The 16,244-nt window shown below is 51.6% G+C and overlaps 3 protein-coding genes across 4 annotated transcripts in view; all 3 read left to right on the top strand.

The window, feature by feature from the left end:
* The window catches only part of MEI1 (meiotic double-stranded break formation protein 1), an 85,065-nt gene extending 84,405 nt beyond the window's left edge, over window positions 1–660 (top strand). The window contains exon 31 of the mRNA XM_036252179.1: window positions 466–660. Within this exon, the coding sequence (XP_036108072.1) occupies window positions 466–511 (46 nt within the window). The 3' untranslated portion in view covers window positions 512–660. The remainder of the gene's footprint in view (window positions 1–465) is intronic.
* Window positions 661–1,747: 1,087 nt separating this feature from the next.
* On the top strand, window positions 1,748–16,136 carry CCDC134 (coiled-coil domain containing 134). Of its 2 annotated transcripts, none has more exons than XM_036251023.1 (7): window positions 1,748–1,804; window positions 3,688–3,806; window positions 4,835–4,956; window positions 5,159–5,243; window positions 7,056–7,237; window positions 7,530–7,601; window positions 15,546–16,136. In XM_036251023.1, the coding sequence occupies exons 2-7, from the start codon at window positions 3,698–3,700 to the stop codon at window positions 15,669–15,671; spliced, it is 696 nt and encodes a 231-aa protein (XP_036106916.1). In that variant the 5' UTR covers window positions 1,748–1,804; window positions 3,688–3,697; the 3' UTR covers window positions 15,672–16,136. The 2 variants fall into 2 exon arrangements, with proteins under 2 accessions (XP_036106916.1, XP_036106917.1); XM_036251024.1 differs by lacking the exon at window positions 1,748–1,804 and adding an exon at window positions 1,935–1,981.
* Window positions 15,663–16,244, top strand: part of SREBF2 (sterol regulatory element binding transcription factor 2) — a 66,769-nt gene continuing 66,187 nt past the window's right edge. Inside the window, exon 1 of the mRNA XM_036251022.1 lies at window positions 15,663–15,756. The gene's annotated coding sequence lies outside the window, so the exon portion shown is untranslated. The remainder of the gene's footprint in view (window positions 15,757–16,244) is intronic.

The raw sequence follows: 16,244 nt of genomic DNA, 5'->3' as shown, positions 1-16,244 counted from the left end.
TGTTTCCAAAGCTACATCACCAAACTCAGAAAGGAGCTAGTTTTTCCCCAGGAGCTTTGGAGAAAGTCGTCCAGCCCAGTTGGCACAGGTGCTTCCCTCAGTCCAACGTGGGGGTTGCTGAGTGACTGGCATGTCCCTGAGAAAGCCTGGGGTTGTAAGCAGCGGTCAGAGGCCCACTGGGGGGTGGTTGTGGTGCTCCAGAGACACTTTGGTCAGGAGGTGTGGGTATGTGTATGGAGTGCTACCTCCCACCCCCTACTGGCTGCCTTCCTGGCTCTTTTTCCTAGTTCCTGTTGTATACACCTACCTAGCCCAGTGTTTAGGTGTCAATTTTAGAATCTAGCCCACTCTTCTTAGGAGCACCTCTGTTCGTCTGACCGTTTTTACCCTTCTGGGGCTATAAGTGTGGTTCTCCCATGGTTGGTCCTACCTCTCTGCTGTTTTCCTCTCATGTTTTGCTGCCAGCTGCCTGGGAGGGGTGGCCATATCCCTGTCCCACATCAGAGACTGACCCTCAACAACTGAAGGCCCAGCAATGGAGAGAACTGAGAACTGGAGAAGACAGGCACAGTGGTTCAGGGGAATGGATGACAACTGCAGCCATTCTTCTGGAGCCATTTACTCCATTGTTGAATCAGGAAATAAAATGATAAACCCACATGCCTGTGTGAGCACTCCAAAATCATTTCACTCTCAATTTACCTTGGCCTCTCCAGCAGGTTCCTCAGCCAGGATGGGTGGCCTCCTCAGGGAAGGAAGGGGTGGGACTGGCCCTCCTAACACATAAGGAGCACCAGTGCTAGCTAGTTGCCTCAGCTGTACCCAGAAAACACTAGCCAGGCCATCCATCCTCAAGGCTGGAAGAGCAGAGAAAGGCCATGTGTTCTGTGCTACTATAATCCAAGTGCTCTGAGAGGCACTTGACCTGTTGCCTCACCTCCCACGAAAGTGGAAAGAATTTCCAGGCAAGGAAGCTGAGCAGATCAAATCCTTGTCAGCTTTTCTAGCTGAGGGGGACTGTCCCAGCTCAGCCCTTCCCTGGCTAAAGCAGGTCCCCTGTGTTCCTTTAACGAGCCTCCTTGGAGCTTGTACACCCACGTGTGCGGTTCTTTTCATGTCTGCGCCCCACAGCTGCCGGCTCCTCCGAGCTCAGCCCACTGGGCCACTAGCTCCTTTCCTCGCCCGCCTGCCTCTGAGGGCCCCGGTGCCCAGAACTGGCCAGCCCACCCTTCCTTCTCGGGTACGGACCTCGCACGAAAGTGATCCGAACTCTTCTAATGAACCGACTGGGACGCCCCCGATAAACTGGGTTTAGAACTTGGTGGGCCGAGGGGCCGAGCAGGGGTTGTGCCAACTTCACACAGCTGGTTACTTAAAAAAAGAAAGTGTTAGTCACGACCCACTAAAGTGATCTTGACGAAACGGTTTCGAGGAGGGCGCCGGCTGGGCCAGGGCCCCAGTTTGCTGACGCGCCCTCAAATTTTGGTGCCGACTTAACTTTCCTCAACCCCGCCTTTACCGAGCACCGCGCAACCGAGCCCGGCGCAGGCTGAACACGACCAGACTCCAGCGGCCTGCGCAAGAGCCTAGCGCCAGAGCCCGGCGGGGCGGAGCCGGAAGTGAGGACGCCGTCCCGGTCGTCGCGGCCCAGGCTCATTGGCCAGGAGCAGCGCGGTGGGTGGGACGGCGCTCGGCGGCCCCAGCGCTTACTGACTGCGGATCCGCTCTCTTGCCGGTCTCCCGGCGGTGCTCGAGCTGCACGCCAAGGGCCCACCCGGCCACCTGTTCCGGCACCCCCGGCCTGGTAGGTGGCAGTGAGGTCGCCGGGTGGGTAGGTTCCCGATGGGGGAGTGGAGAACGAGGGTTCCCGAACTGACTGCTTGGGGTGGGAGGTAAGATTCGCCCCTTCTCTTTGGCAAGATTCCTTCTCGCCCCCGGAGCCTCAAAGACTGGGGACAGCAACCGGAGTCTGCAAGCCCAGGTAGCTGGCCCCCCGATACCACCGCGCCACTCGTGCAAAATGGGTTCAGAGTAACTCGCGGAACTGGAAAGGGCTCTAGGAACGCACGGGCCATGAGCGGGATCGGGAGGCCGGATAAGTGGGAGTAACGGTAGAGAAGGCAGAATCCTCCCCCACGCAACCTGGTTTTTCTGCTTTCTTTTCCCATTCTTCCCCTGTTTCTGTCATTACCTGCTGTCTGATAATATCCCCTGGCCCCAAGTTCCCCTTGTGTCCAGTTCCCTTGAGTCGTGCCATTGAAAGTTAGGGAGTCCTGGGTGAACTTGGACTACTTTTCATTTTCTAGGTTTCAATTATATCATCTGTATGGGGTGAGGGTGGTTCTCTGGGTGACCTCTGCAGGATCTGTCAGTAACTGACCATCTCTCTCCCTTGGGCAGGTGTCCTGGTAGAAGAGTCCTGCTCTGAGATAGACTATACTCTTGATTTAGCATGGGGAATAGCGGAGTGACTGGACAGTTACCTCGCTTTTTTGTGCCTTGATTTCCACATTGGTAAAATTGGGCCCCTGTCATCTGAGTGTGAAGGCTTTTTCAAACACTGTATTGAATATTGCACCTCACTGACTCCCACTCATTCTTCTGTGCTTGTTTTCCAAGTTTATTGGTTATCTCTTACTCCTACTGTGGAAGTAACTGCCATGAGTGCAGGGAGTTTTATCTTATTCACTGCTGTATTCCCAGCTCTAAAATGGGCCCAGAACACCATAAGTACTCAATAAATAATTGCAAAATGTTGCTTGAGTAGGAATAGTGTTGCTTATGGTGCCTACAGTTCCGAAGTGAATGAGTGGCATCCCTTTTACCCCCAAAACTGCCCTGACTCCCATCCTGCCCTGTGTTCCTTCCTTTCTGATGACAGAAATCAGGGAAAGGGGGAAACATCAGAAGTTTTACATCCCCTCTGACTGCCTGGGCCTCTTTGACCAGATGCCTTTCTGGGACGCCAGGATGGAGAGGGGGGGTTGAGAAGGAATGATATTGACCAGCTCCACCTTCCCCAGGCACAAGGCCTCACCCACTCCTTGCCCCCTGAAGCAGGGAGGTGACCTCTTTATTTCTGTTTTACAGTGAGGAAGCTGAGGCTCAGAGAGGCTGAGCAGTTTGCCCAGTGTTCTAGTTGGGAAGAGACAGGGCTCCAGCTCAGAGCTCCAGATGGGGACCCCTGTGCTCTAAGCATCCCAGCATTGCTGACATTTATCTTGCTCCCTCCTGCCTTCTATCCCATAGTCTTTATTCTGTGTCTGCTGGTCATGGGCCCTAGGCTAGGGACTGGGGCTCCAGGGCTCCCCAAAGTTGGGGTCTTGGTATTTGGAGGCTATGCCATGTCACAGGAAGTTGCCATTCACCTCATTCTGGTTTTTTTTTTTTATCCTCACTTGAGGACATCGTTCCATTTTTTGTTCAGATAGAGTGGGAGGGAGAGAGAGGAAGAGAGAGAAACATTGACGTGAAGGGGACACATCGAGTGGCTGCCTCCTGCATGACCCAACCAGGGCTGGGGACAAACTGCAACCAAGGTATGTGCCCTTAGTGGGAACTGAACCTGGGTCTCTCTGGACCACAGGCCAATGCTCCAACTGCTGAGCCAAACCGGCCAGGGCTCATTCTGTTTTATATAACACCAAGCTCTGGGTCTCACCTCCTTTTTCTGGGTTACTCTCCTAGCTCCAGGGTCATGGATATGGACCTTTTACAGTTCCTGGTGTTCCTGTTTATCCTGCTAGCATCTGGGACAGGAGTCACAGGCACCCTGAGGACCTCCCTTGACCCAAGCCTGGAGATCTGTATCCTTTGGGGTTGGAGGTAGGGTTCATGAACTGTACCTGAGCAGTCTATAAATGAGGTATCTATACTCAGAAACCCTTGGGGCATTCTAGGGATGGATCAGGCCCAGCTGATGGGAATAGGAAAGAAAAGGTAGGGTACTCTCATCAAACCTTGATCAAGCCCACTGTCTTCTGAGCCTCAGTTTCTCTATTATGTTAAACAGAGAAGGCAAGGCACATCTCTCAGAGCCATGAGGTCTCTGAGAATTGTACATATGTGCCTGGCACCTGGGCCTGGGTAGGAGACTCAGGCCCTGACATTCTGGGCCACCTATTGTGGTCCAGATCTTAGGAACACAAAGATGAATTAGAACCAGTCCCTGGCTTTGAGGACTTCACAGGCCTCACATTGTACTTCGTGATCACTGCTCTGGCTTTTGAACTAGTTCTTGAAGGAACAAAACTCATAGATGCCCTGGCTGGGTGACTCGTTGGAGCATTGTCCCATACACCAAAAGGTTGCTTGTTCAATTCCCAGTTAGGGCATATACCTAGATTGTGGGTTTGATCCCTGGTCAGGGCACGTATGGGAGGCAACCAATTGATGTTTTCTCTCACATTGATGTCTCTCTCCCTTCCTCTCTCTAAAATTTATAAAAACATATACCCAGGTGAGGATTAAAGAAATAAGCCTCATAGAGAAGGGTTGGGGGATATCCCAGGTGAGTATCCAGTTAGAGCAGAGGAGTGGAGGTTCTGGGAATAGTGAATGGTTGGGGGAGATGGTAGGAAGACCATGGGGTGGGGAGAACAGGAGCCAGGTCCTGAAGGGTTGTGTTCAGGCCTTCGGGTGTGGAATCCTTATAAACATTGCAGGATGTGAACTGCTTCTCTGTTTGTTACGTCCCTGCAGGGGAGGGCCTCAGACATGGGCATCTGTGGCCTTTGCAGCTATTTGTTGGTTTGGAATGGGCCTTCTGGGTTGCGACCACTGGATTATCCAGGCAGAAGTATTGGTGCCAGCTCCTTAACTTAATGCTGTTCAGACAAGAAGATGTTTGAGGTGAAGCGGCGGGAGCAGCTGTTGGCATTGAAAAACCTGGTACAGCTGAATGATGTCCACCAGCAGTACAAGATCCTTGATGTCATGCTCAAGGGGCTCTTTAAGGTGCATGCAGGCATGGGGCAGCTCATGACAGGCCTAGTCTTTGATCTGGGCATTGAAGGATGAGTAGGAGTTCCTTAAGGGGATGGTACTCAATTAGAGGGAACTGCATGAACCAAAGATTTGAGGTAGGGTTTAAGTAAATGGCTGCAGCTGGTTTGTGAAGGCCTCTGCAAAGCCACTCAGCCAGGCGGGGTTCCCTCAGGTGCTGGAGGACTCCCGGACAGTGCTCATTGCTGCAGACGTGCTCCCAGATGGGCCCTTCCCCCAGGACGAGAAACTAAAGGATGGTATGGTCTTCCTAATCCCTCCCTCTCCTCTTCCCCACCACCTTGATCTTCTCTGGTTGTTTCTTCCCTCCTGTTTTTGTCACTCTTTTTTTCTCTCTCTGGAAATACCTTCTTGTGGCACTTTCCAAGTGTTCCCCTTTGCTGGATAGGCACTTAGTATATGGTTCTCCAAAAATTTCTGGGCTTCAGAGCCAATTTCAGTGTCCCTGACACAAATGTATTCCTTTATGCTGTCCTGTGCTCAGAGCAGGGGAACCAGGGACGAAGCTTTGCCCACTACCACTCAGGGACCTTTGCCTTCACCACCCTGACCTTTCTGGTAGAGAAGGCAAGGGCTATTCCCATTTACAGGAGAAAAAAGAGGCCTACTGGAGTGACTGGACAGTGGGGGCGGCTGTCCACATTCTTGACTACCCTTCTAAAAGCCTCAACCTCCTTAAATCCTTTTTGAGACTAGATGGGACAAACATAGAAAAATAAGGTAAAATAATATGCTGTGTCTCTTCATTCCTTCTTCCAAGAATTTCTCTCCAGTGGTAATTTTCCCATTAACTGATGATATTTTTACAATAAAATTCCTTAGATCACACTGAGAGAGGATGGATGTAGCCTCTACATATTGAATGGTGGGTACTTTGACGAATATCACTGCTTACCTCTGAGTGTGGCCCGGCCAGAGCTGGAGAGGGCTGCCTGGGCCTTATCTGCAGGGTGCTTGGACAGGAGCTGCCACCAGGGCTGGGTCTGTACTTAGTTTTCACGCTAGCCTGGGCCAGGGGGACCTGCCACCGTGATGGACACTAAACACAGTCTAGGCTGACCTGTTGACCAGAGGAAGGATATTAGTGGGGAAACTGATGAAATTCAAATAAGGTTTAGGGATGTATTACATCAATGTTAACTTCTAATGTAGATAGTTGTACATTGGTTATGTAAGATGGTAACAATACAGGAAGCTACGTGAAGGAATTTTATGGTGTATTGTTTAAGCCCGAAATTATTCCAAAATAAGTGCTGAAGAAGCATTTACAATTAAATAAAACTGGAGGAGTATTTTTTAAAAACAAACCCTGACATATTCCCTGGCCATGCTAACAGACCTGACCCCACACAGACACTGGTTGTGCTAACACCAGGCTCTGGACATTTGATACCAAGTCGTGGAGAGAGGCCTCATCAAAGCCTCATGTGATGCATATGCCTCGGTGTGCAGAACAACACCCACATCTCCGGTCCCCACAGCAAATGAGTCTTCTAAGCCATGAGATACGAGGGAGAGAGCAGGGCCTTTGCAGTCAAGACAGAGCTGGGTTTGCAGCCCGTGTTTGCCACGCACTTTCTCCAATGTAAAATGGGAACAGCAGCCTGGCCGGTGTGGCTCAGTGGTTAAGCAGTGACCCATGTAACAGGAGGTCACCATTTCGATTCCCGGTCAGAGCACATGCTCAGGTTGTGGGCCCAAACCCCAGTGGGGGGCATGCAGGAGGTGGCCAGTTGATGTCCTCTCTCATCAGTATTTCTATCTCTCTCTCTCTCCCTTCCTCTGTAAAATCAATAAGGAAAAAATATTTAAAAACAAAATAAAATGGGAACAGCTGCCACATGTCCCTCTAAAGGTGGTTTGAGGATTCAGTGATCTGGTGGACATAAAATCCTGAGCACATAGTGCATATGTGGGCAGCAGGCAGTGGTCCTTCTCTGCTTAGTGGGCTTGGTTGGCTTGCCTCCATTCTCTGGGGGGGTGCCTGGGGCTGGCCAGGAGGTCAGTAGAAGGGCATCTGTCCTGGGCACTCATCAGGTTCCTCTCTCCAGCTTTCTCCCAAGTGGTGGAGAACACAGCCTTCTTCGGCGACGTGGTGCTACGCTTTCCAAGGATTGTGCACCACTACTTTGACCACAGCTCCAACTGGAATCTCCTTATCCGCTGGGGCATCAGTTTCTGCAACCAGTCGGGCGTTTTTGACCAGGGGCCCCACTCGCCCATCCTCAACCTGGTAAGGACTGGGTGGAAGCAGTCTGGAGCCCGGCTCCCATGTCCTGTGAGCTTCACAATTACCTGCAGCTGGGCCTAAATGTCAGCTCTTGGTTGCGTTTTCTGTGATAAGCCTCAGGGCCCCTTGAGGTGCCATCTCAAAGGGTTCTATGCTGACCTGGGTCCCTGTGGGTCATCACCTGGCCCACATGTGCCCAAGTCTTGGGCCCTGGGTTCCAATGTGGAGGGAGTGGCCCGTGGGTGAGCAAGAGGAAGGAGAAGGCAGAAGAAGACTAACTTTTCCTTGTCTGCAGATGGCCCAGGAGCTGGGGATCAGTGAGAAAGACTCTGACTTCCAGAACCCATTTAAAGTAGACCACACAGAGGTGAGCTCTGGGGGGCTTGTGGCCGTGTCTGCTATGTTTCTCCTGGGCCATGGGAAGCCAGGTCCTGCAAGGGTTGGGGTGCCTGGGGTGAAGTGTGAGGACTTTGGACTTGGAGCCAGGTATGCCCAGGTGTGGGTCCAGGAACCATCACTCATTCACAGGTGCCATTGGGCAAGCCATTGCCCTTGTCTTAGCCTCAAGTTGCCTATCTATTCATGAAGTGGGGACCCCAGCTGTGGGGGGCAGTCAGAGGCTGTGAATACACCCTTCCTTCTGTACAGTAGGCACCCCACATCAGGTAGATGTGCGGGAAGCCAGGGGAGGTCATGTCGTGCTCTTCTCTGTCCTTAAGCCTCTGTTTACCCAGCTGGGTTTCTGTCCTACATTCTTGTACGTTCTCTCATTCTAGGGGCCTGACGTGGGCTCTTAGGGCTGGAGGCTTTGGGGTAGGATGACAGATGGGGACACGTACAGTAGAGAAGAGGAGGGGATCAGAGTTGGCCAGAAGGGAAGGAAGGAAGGACTGGGCTCTTCAAGTCACAGGCTCGCCCCTGGTATAAGGAGGGAAGGGGTGTCAGAGTTCATGAGGGGTCTCAGATTTTACCCCGTTTGTAGGCTAACAAGCTAGCCTACTTCTGTTGCTTGGATACTGACAGGTCAGAGACCAGAGTTTATTTCAGCAAAAGCATTATCCAGACTGTTGGACTGGTCATGTTGGTTTTTCCGAGTCCCACAGGGGTGACACACGGGCCCAGGTGGGTGCCACAAAGTCAGTAGCTAGAGAATGTCAGCTTGGGAAATTTACCACTTTTATAGTGAACGGAAGCAAACCTGCTCTTCATTTGTGGAGGCGGCATCACCTCATCCTTCAGGGTTTGCTGCAAACAGTCCTGAGAAATGGCCCAGGTACAGAGTGGTCAGGGCTTTGCATTCATGGTGTACCCAGCAAGAACATGTAGGGATGCTCAGGCCATGGTGGATTGCCTCCCCCACAAGCCATCCCTCAGCCCTACATGTCTTGGCTTAACTCACATTTCCACATGAATGTGCTATTCCATCTATTAATCTGACTGATAGAGGCTAGGATCATATTTGTTCAAGTTGTCTCATACTGCATTTAATTAAGGCTGCAGTCAACAGGACTAAGCAGCAGGATGAGGTCAGCCTGCAGTATCGATCTCAGCCATGTGCTCCAGGGTCCCAGACTCAGCCAGCTGTGATCAGTTTTGGGGGGAACAATAGAGCTTATTTTAGATAATCATATGTGGTCTAAGGCCAATCTGTTACCCATTACCACCCACACAGGAGTTTAAATTGCCTGATCTCTGATGTTATTGCCAATAAACACAAGGGCAATAGATGGACCCGCAGCAACCCTCATCCCCTGTGGAGAGAGACTCCATGGCCCACTGTCTCCCACATGTTACACTGGATTTGGGTCACCATTACCGTCTTTGGCTGAATCCTGAGTGTCACTGTGGAGTTGCAGCCTCAGTTGCCCTACAAGATAGAACCCCAGGCCCCTCAGCATCAGGAGAAAGAGATGGATTTGTATCTGACAGATTGAGACAAGTTGTACTGGCATATGTTTCTGCACAGGGTCACTTCAGGAGCTGCCTTTGCTGACATCTGCCCACCAGAATAGTTCAGTACCCACGTGGTGGAGAGTGACACATCCAGCAGCTGGTCAGATTGTCATCTGCAGCTGCCACTTGGCCTGGGCAGACCCTAGGATTGTTTTGTCAAGTGGCAGTGCTGGATATGACACAAAGAGGATTAATTGTTCCCCATACTTCCTGAGATCTAAGGTGATCTCTCCCTAGAGACTGGGATTACTGCTACGAAATCAATGCACCACATCCCAGGTGTCATTATTTCGCCTATCATCCCCTCCTCTCAACTAGATCTTTGTCCAGAAGGGTCAGATGTGAATGGGACAAGGGTGTTTTTAGAAAAATTTCAGAGGCATATCATATCTCCCATCTTGGTCCACATGGGCCACTGTGAGGGGAGTTGGCAAGTAACGTACAACCACTTAGTCATTATCCTAATGGTCTTGGGCTGCACTATTCCAACCTGGGACTCCAGGTATTCAAACCAGAAATACAGAGTCTGTTTTGTGCCACTCCGTGGTGGCAGGGGTGTTGCTTCATCTAGTACGATGATGCATTCAGGTGGCAATGACTGCCATCTGAGTAGACTTACTCAGCAGTTTGATTCTGGTCAGTCTCATCAGAGAAGGGGCCTTATTATGGGCATCTAAGTGAGCGACTCAGATTGTCCAGTTGTCAACCACAATTTGTTTCCACAGTTCATGGCCCCAAAGAGGGATGACCATCTGATCCACCAGTCTGTAGTCTTCTGAGTGGTAGACCAGATATCTAGGACACTGACACTAGTTAGTAAAAATATAATATTCCTGGCCATTAGGAGTATCGTCTAGGTAAGGGGTGATGGCTTTTAATTCAGATCATTGTATGACTGGCCTTTGTGGCAGCTAGTTTTTCATTGTCACTGGGGCTGATGGCTGCTGCCACCCATGCACAGCTATATCAGGGGTCCCCCAAACCACCCCCAGGTTGATGATTCACTAGGACTCAGTGCATGGTTATGCTCACAACCATGACTTATTATAGTGAAAACACACAAAATCAGCAAAGGGAAAAGGCTCGTGGGTGAAGTCTGAGGGAAACTGGGCACAAGCTCCCAAGAGTCCCCTCCCAATGGCGTCACAAGGCACACCTAATCCTCCCAGCACCACGTGACAACACATGTAAAAGGTTGTCTATGAGGGCAGTTTATTAAAGACTCAGTGCCCAGGGGTTTTATTGGGAGCTGGCTGGTCATGTAGGCACCCTCTGCCTGGCACATACCAAAATTCCAGACTCCCAGAAGGAAAGCAGGTGTCCAGCATAAACCACCGACAGCTTAGGTACAGGGAGCCACTCTTATCAATTAGGGTGGTGGGTGCCCTTCCAGAATCCAAGTTCCCAGACACCAGCCCAGGGCCAGCCTTGGGAGCAGGCCTTCAGAAATAGCAGTCAGTGACTCTTCCGCACAGCACCATTGGCTAGTAATTCAGCTGAACTATCAGTGGACTGAGCACTTAGGGTAACTTCTGAATTGAGGGCCCTGTTGAGCCAGTGGTTTTGTCACCCTTTCATGTAAATCCAAGGTGACATGTTCCCCAAGGTTGCTTACTACAATCACAGTCCTGATAAATGGCCCCGGTAAGGAACAGTCTGGGCTGGGTTCTTGGTGTACCTAGCAAGATCATGCAGGGACGCTCAAGACCGTGGCAGGTTGCCTTTCCCAGTGTGGGAGCGCCCACAGGGATGCGTTCTTGCTGTGACACGCTCTCCTCGCCCTGCAGTCATGGACGCTTCACACAGGAGGAGGGTGAAAGTGTAGGCCTCCAGAAAGAATGGGCTCCAGGGTAGACTGAGTTTAGCCTCATCGTAACATGCTCTGCTTGGACAGAACCATAGCAGCAACATACTTTCCTTCTCATTGTCTAGGGACAGCCCCAAGGTTTTACACACTTGATGTCCAGCTGGACCTGTCCGTCGGCATAGCCTGGTCTTGCTCAGCTCCCCTCATGCACTCCCTCTACACTGGCTAGTGTTCTGGGGTCCTTTCCTCCTGTATGTAGCCTTTTCTAGTGCCAACTTGTGTCAGGTTGGGTGCTGGCCACTGTCCTGTTCTGAGGGGCGGCCCTCTCTCTGCTCTTCAGATGCACACAGTCTGATGGGGAAAGCAGCAGAGAAACACAGTCCCAGTCCAGTGTGATCACTGTGCCAGTGTAGGAGGGAAGATGTGAGCATGGGACCCCTGAGAAGGACCTGACCCAGCCTCTACTGGTAGGTGGTGAAGGCTCTGGGATAAGTAAGAGTTGCCAGGTGGACTAGCTCAGGGAAGACCTTCCAGGCAGAGGGACTAGCTTAAACAAAGGTTCAGCGACATACACATTCATTCAGTTATTTAACATTTAGTGAGCACCTAATGAATCCCAGCCACTAGAGAAACAGACTCGCCCTGCTGTCCCTGGAAGGGACATTCTAGTTGGAGGAGACAGGCAGTCAATAAAGAATATAGCCCTTGCCCTGGCCGGTTTCGCTGAGTGGTTAGAGCGTTGACCCGCGGACCAGAAAGACCTGGGTTTGGTTCCCGCTAAGGGCATGTACCTTGGTTGCAGTTTGTTCCTGGCCCCGGTTGGGGCTGTGTGGGTGGCAACCAGTCAATATGTCTCTCTCACACTGATGTTTCTCTCTCTCTCTCTTCTTCCCTTTTTCCCTCCTGTTCTATCTGAAGATAAGTGCAACAACAAAAAAAATGTCCTCAGGTGAGGATAAAAAAAAAAAGAATATAGCCCTGGCCGGTGTGACTCAATTGATTGAGCATTGTCCCATGCACTGAGGAGTCTCCAGTTCAATTCACAGTCAGAGCACATGCTTGGGTTGTAGATTCAGTCCCCAGTTGGGGCATGTAATGGGAGGCAACCAATTAATGTTTCTCTCCCTTTCCTTTTCCCTCTCTCCAAAATTAAAAGCCCAGCCAGTATGACTCAGTGGTTGAACATTAACCCATGCATCAAGAGGTTGCTGGTTCAATTCCTGGTCAGGGCACAGGCCCAGGTTGTGGGCCCGATCCACACTGGGGAGCATGCAGGAGGTGGCCAGTTGATGTTCTCTCTCATCGATGTTTTTATCTCTCTCCCTTTCCCTTCCTCTCTTTCTAAAATCAATAAAGAAAAAAAGAAAAGAAAAGAAAAAGAATAACACTTTATCTTGAAAAGGCTTATCTTTAAAAATATATACATATACCATGGTAAGTGGTGACAAAAGCTGTGGAGAAAAATTGGGGGGAATGTGGTTAAGGAATTCTGGGGTAAGATGGAGGTACAGTTGCTATTTTTTTTTTATCCTCACCTGAGGACATTTTTGCATTTATTTTCAGATAGAGCAGGAGGGAGAGAGGGAGGAAGAGAGAGAGAGAAACGTCAATGTGAGAGAGACACATCAACTAGTTGCCACCTGCATGACCTCAACCGGGGCCGGGGACGAACTGCAACCTACCTACGTGCCCTTAGGGGAACTGAACCCGGGACTCTCTGGTCCATGGGCCGACACTCTAACCACTGAGCCAAACCGGCCCGGGCATTTTTTTTTTTTTATCCTCACACGAGGATATTTTTCTATTTATCTTCAGATAGAGTGGAAGGGAGAGAGAGGGAGAGAAGGAGAGAGAAACATCGGTGTGCGAGGGACACGTTGACTGGTTGCCTCCCGCACAACCCCTACCAGAGCCGAAGATGAACCTACAGTTGTTAGTTTTCATGACTGGACACAGAGAGTCTCACTGAGAAGACCTGAAGGAAATGAGAGTCAGAATATAGTTGAGGGTTAGGGAGTAGAACATTCCTGGCTGAAGGAGCAGCAGGTGCAAAGGCCCTGAGTTGGAGGCTTATTTGGAGGGGTGGGGACTGCAAGGAGGTGAAGTCAGAGTTGTGGGCCAGGTCACAAGGCCCTTGGGAGGTTTCTCAGGGGCCTTGGCATTTACTCTGAGAGACATGGAAAGCAGGGTGGTGGGCTCTGACTTACCCCTTTAAAGGATCAGCCTGGCTGCTATGTGGAGAGTGGTCTGGGTGACCAGGGTGGAGACAGGGACACTGGTGAGGAGGCTCTTGTGCTTTTCCATTTGGGAGTTGATGGTGGCTTGAACTGGGTGGCAGCAGTGGGGCTGGTGAGATTTCGGTTCTGTTTTGAAGGCAGAGACACTAGGATTTGCTAAGGAAGCAGATGTGGAGTGAGGGAGAAGCATTAAGGATGATTGAAGATTTTTGGTCTGAGCATGTGGAAGAATTGGGGCTGCCGTTTTCTAAAATGGGCAGATGTGGTGGGAGCAGGTTGAAGGCTGGATCGGGGATCAAGATTTTGTGTCAACCTGATGAGCATCTGAATGAAAATGTCATGGAGGCAATTGGCTGTATGACTAGATTTCACGGGAGAGGTTGAAGCTCAAGCTACAAATGTGAGAGTCATGCATATAAAGAAAATATCAAAATCTGTGGCCAGGATGCCATCACTTGGGGGTGTAGTCAGGGCAGATGGAGAAGCAGTCTAAGGACTAAGGCCTGAGATGTGGCTGCAATTAGAAGTTGGGGGAATGTGGAGGAACTAGCAAAGAAGGAAGTCAGCATGAGAGTAGAAAACCCAAGAGAGTTGGTTCCCAGAGGCCACATGAAGTAAGTTAGAGGAGGGAGTGATGGCCTATCAAACCCTGCTGGAGGGCCAGGAAATAGGAGGCCTGAGAACCATCCACTGGATTTAGCAAGGTGGAGGCCATCAGATACCCTAATAAAAGCTGTTTTGGTAGAAGGGTGAGGATAAAAGATTGGATTTCAAGAAAATGAGGGGAAAGGAAGTGGGTGCAGGAAGTATAGACAACCCTTTTGAAGAGTTTTCAAGGGGAGCGGAGCAGTGGGAGAGGAGCTGGAGGGCGGTGTGGGTTCGAGGGGAAACGTAATCATATGGGAGGAGCTGTCATGTCTGGATGTTGATGGAAACAGCCCACTAGGGAGGAAGAACTGATGGTGCGGAGGTAGGAGAGTTGCTCCATTGCCAGGCAGCACAAAGAGCCCACTTGAGTTCAGCATCGGGAATTTAAAGTAGGCATTAGCCAGGCTTCCTGGGGAAGGGATCCAGGAAAGGGAAGGGCTGTGTTTCTCTTCCAGGTTTGGACTCTCCTGGTGAGGCTGAGCCACCTGGGGATGAAAGGACTAGGATCTCTCTCTCTTTTTTGTTGTTGTTGTTAATTTTTTCATTTATTTTTAGAGAGAGTGGAAGGGAGGGAGGGAGACAGAGAAACATTGATGTGAGAGAGAGATACACCGATTAGTAGCCTTCTGCATGACCCTGAATGTGGTCAGGGATCGAACCTACGTGCCCTTGACCAGAATCAAACCCGAGACCTTTTGGTCCTCGGGCCTATACTCTAACCATTGAGCGAAACTGGCTATTCCCCAGTCAGAGCCAGAAGGTATGGGGGTGGCCTGAGGGGTCTGCCAGCTCCCCATCTCCCGCAGGAGGGCCAGAATGAGCTCGTAAGGCTAGGAGGTAGCATGTGGTAGGAGAAGCACTGTTCATGAGGACAGTGACACTGGAAGGAGACTGGGTTTTGGAGAGATGGAGCCATACCCAGTTGGGGGCACGTCTGGGACATCCCAGTGGAGGTGCCAGGCAGGCACTTAGGTGTGGAGGTGCACACTGGAGTCATCTAGCCATACAGACATAACAGAAGCCAGGCGTTTGGAGAGAGCGGAGGGAGAAGAGTGCAGGGCCCAGGACTGCACTTGAAGAGTGCCCCCAACTGAAGTCCTCGTCCTCCTCCCACACTGCTCACCCGTGTTCGCGTTCTCACCGGCGCCACTATCCACCATCTGTGGAAGCTTGAGCCTGGGCACTATTGCCTTCTCTCCCTCCCACCCCTTCCCAGGGGCTGTCAGATTGACCTCTGATCTGCCTGCTTCCTGTGCACACTTGTGGAGGCTGTGTGCCTGCTGTCTGTTCTCACTGGCTGCCCTCCCTCCTCAGGTGTGGTAGCCCAGGCTTCGGGGGAGGCCTGGTCTGTGGTGTCCAGCACTCAGCCCCCTCACCCTGGGAGGAGTCTGTTTATGTTCCTCTGATGCCCGCCCTTGTTCATACCTTGGCGCCTGTTCCTCTGCCAGGAATGTCCTCCTTCCCTCACCCTGTTTGCTGTCAGCCTCTTGCCTGTCTTTCAGGACCCACCTAGATGTCCCCAAGCCCATTTAACCATCTCCGTGCATTGGCTCCCTGAGGGCAGGGCCTGCTCTAAGTAGCCCTGCTGTCCCCACAGCCCCAGCGGCCTAGCGCAGAGTACACTGCTGCCAGCCGACTAAATCAGACCATCTGCTCTTCCCCTCAGTTCCTTTCTAGCACCGACCCTTTTCAGAAGGCCCTGAGAGAAGAGAATAAACGCCGGAAGAAAGAGGAAAAGCGGAAAGAGATCCGAAAAGGCCCGCGGATCTCACGTTCCCGGTCTGAGTTATAGCCCTGTTGCAGCCCAGAGTTCAAGGGGCCAGGAGGAAGAGGAGGAGGCAGCGTGGCCAAGATGAAGCGGCACTGACTGGTTGGCGGTGAGAGTCATCCCTGTGAGAGCAGAGGCCATGTTTACTTGGCCCCCTGGAGCCAGCTTTGAGCCCTAGCTGAAGGGACTGGGCCACAGAGGGCCAGATTTCCTCCCAGGGGCCTCCTGGAGGGGACGCTGAAGGGACCTTCAGAGGCCGCTGTGCGGCAGACTTAACCCTGCGGAGAGGCTGGGGGAGGTAGGAGGGGTCCAGGGCTGGACCTTCCTGGTGGGTTAGGACTGATGGCTGGCTGGTTGCTGCCCTCTGTGGGGAGGTAGCAGAACCAGGCTTTGCGGAGCCACACCTGCTGCTGGCTCCACTGTGTCACTGAGCCAAGTAGCACAGGTTTCAGCCCCCTGCAGAGACATAATAAAAGCCAGCAAACCCTCTGGGCAAGTCACAGCTGGTTTTGTCCCTAGGTATCTGTGAGCAGGCAGGTGGCAAGGGGCCTGGGTTGGGGAACCAGAGGCCCTCAAAGATGTAGAGAGCACCTTAGA

This window comes from Molossus molossus, unplaced genomic scaffold (assembly GCF_014108415.1).
Source record: "Molossus molossus isolate mMolMol1 unplaced genomic scaffold, mMolMol1.p scaffold_m16_p_10, whole genome shotgun sequence".
NCBI classification, from domain to species: Eukaryota; Metazoa; Chordata; class Mammalia; order Chiroptera; family Molossidae; genus Molossus; species Molossus molossus.
This window is presented reverse-complemented; position numbering and strand designations above follow the sequence as displayed.

Excerpts from the sequence above, each read along its gene's own strand:
- CCDC134 (XM_036251023.1), top strand. The coding sequence starts at position 3,698 with ATGGATATGGACCTTTTACAGTTCCTGGTGTTCCTGTTTATCCTGCTA. Across the intron at positions 5,244-7,055 it reads GGACGAGAAACTAAAGGATG|CTTTCTCCCAAGTGGTGGAG; the intron begins GTATGGTCTTCC and ends TCCTCTCTCCAG. Across the intron at positions 7,238-7,529 it reads ACTCGCCCATCCTCAACCTG|ATGGCCCAGGAGCTGGGGAT; the intron begins GTAAGGACTGGG and ends CCTTGTCTGCAG.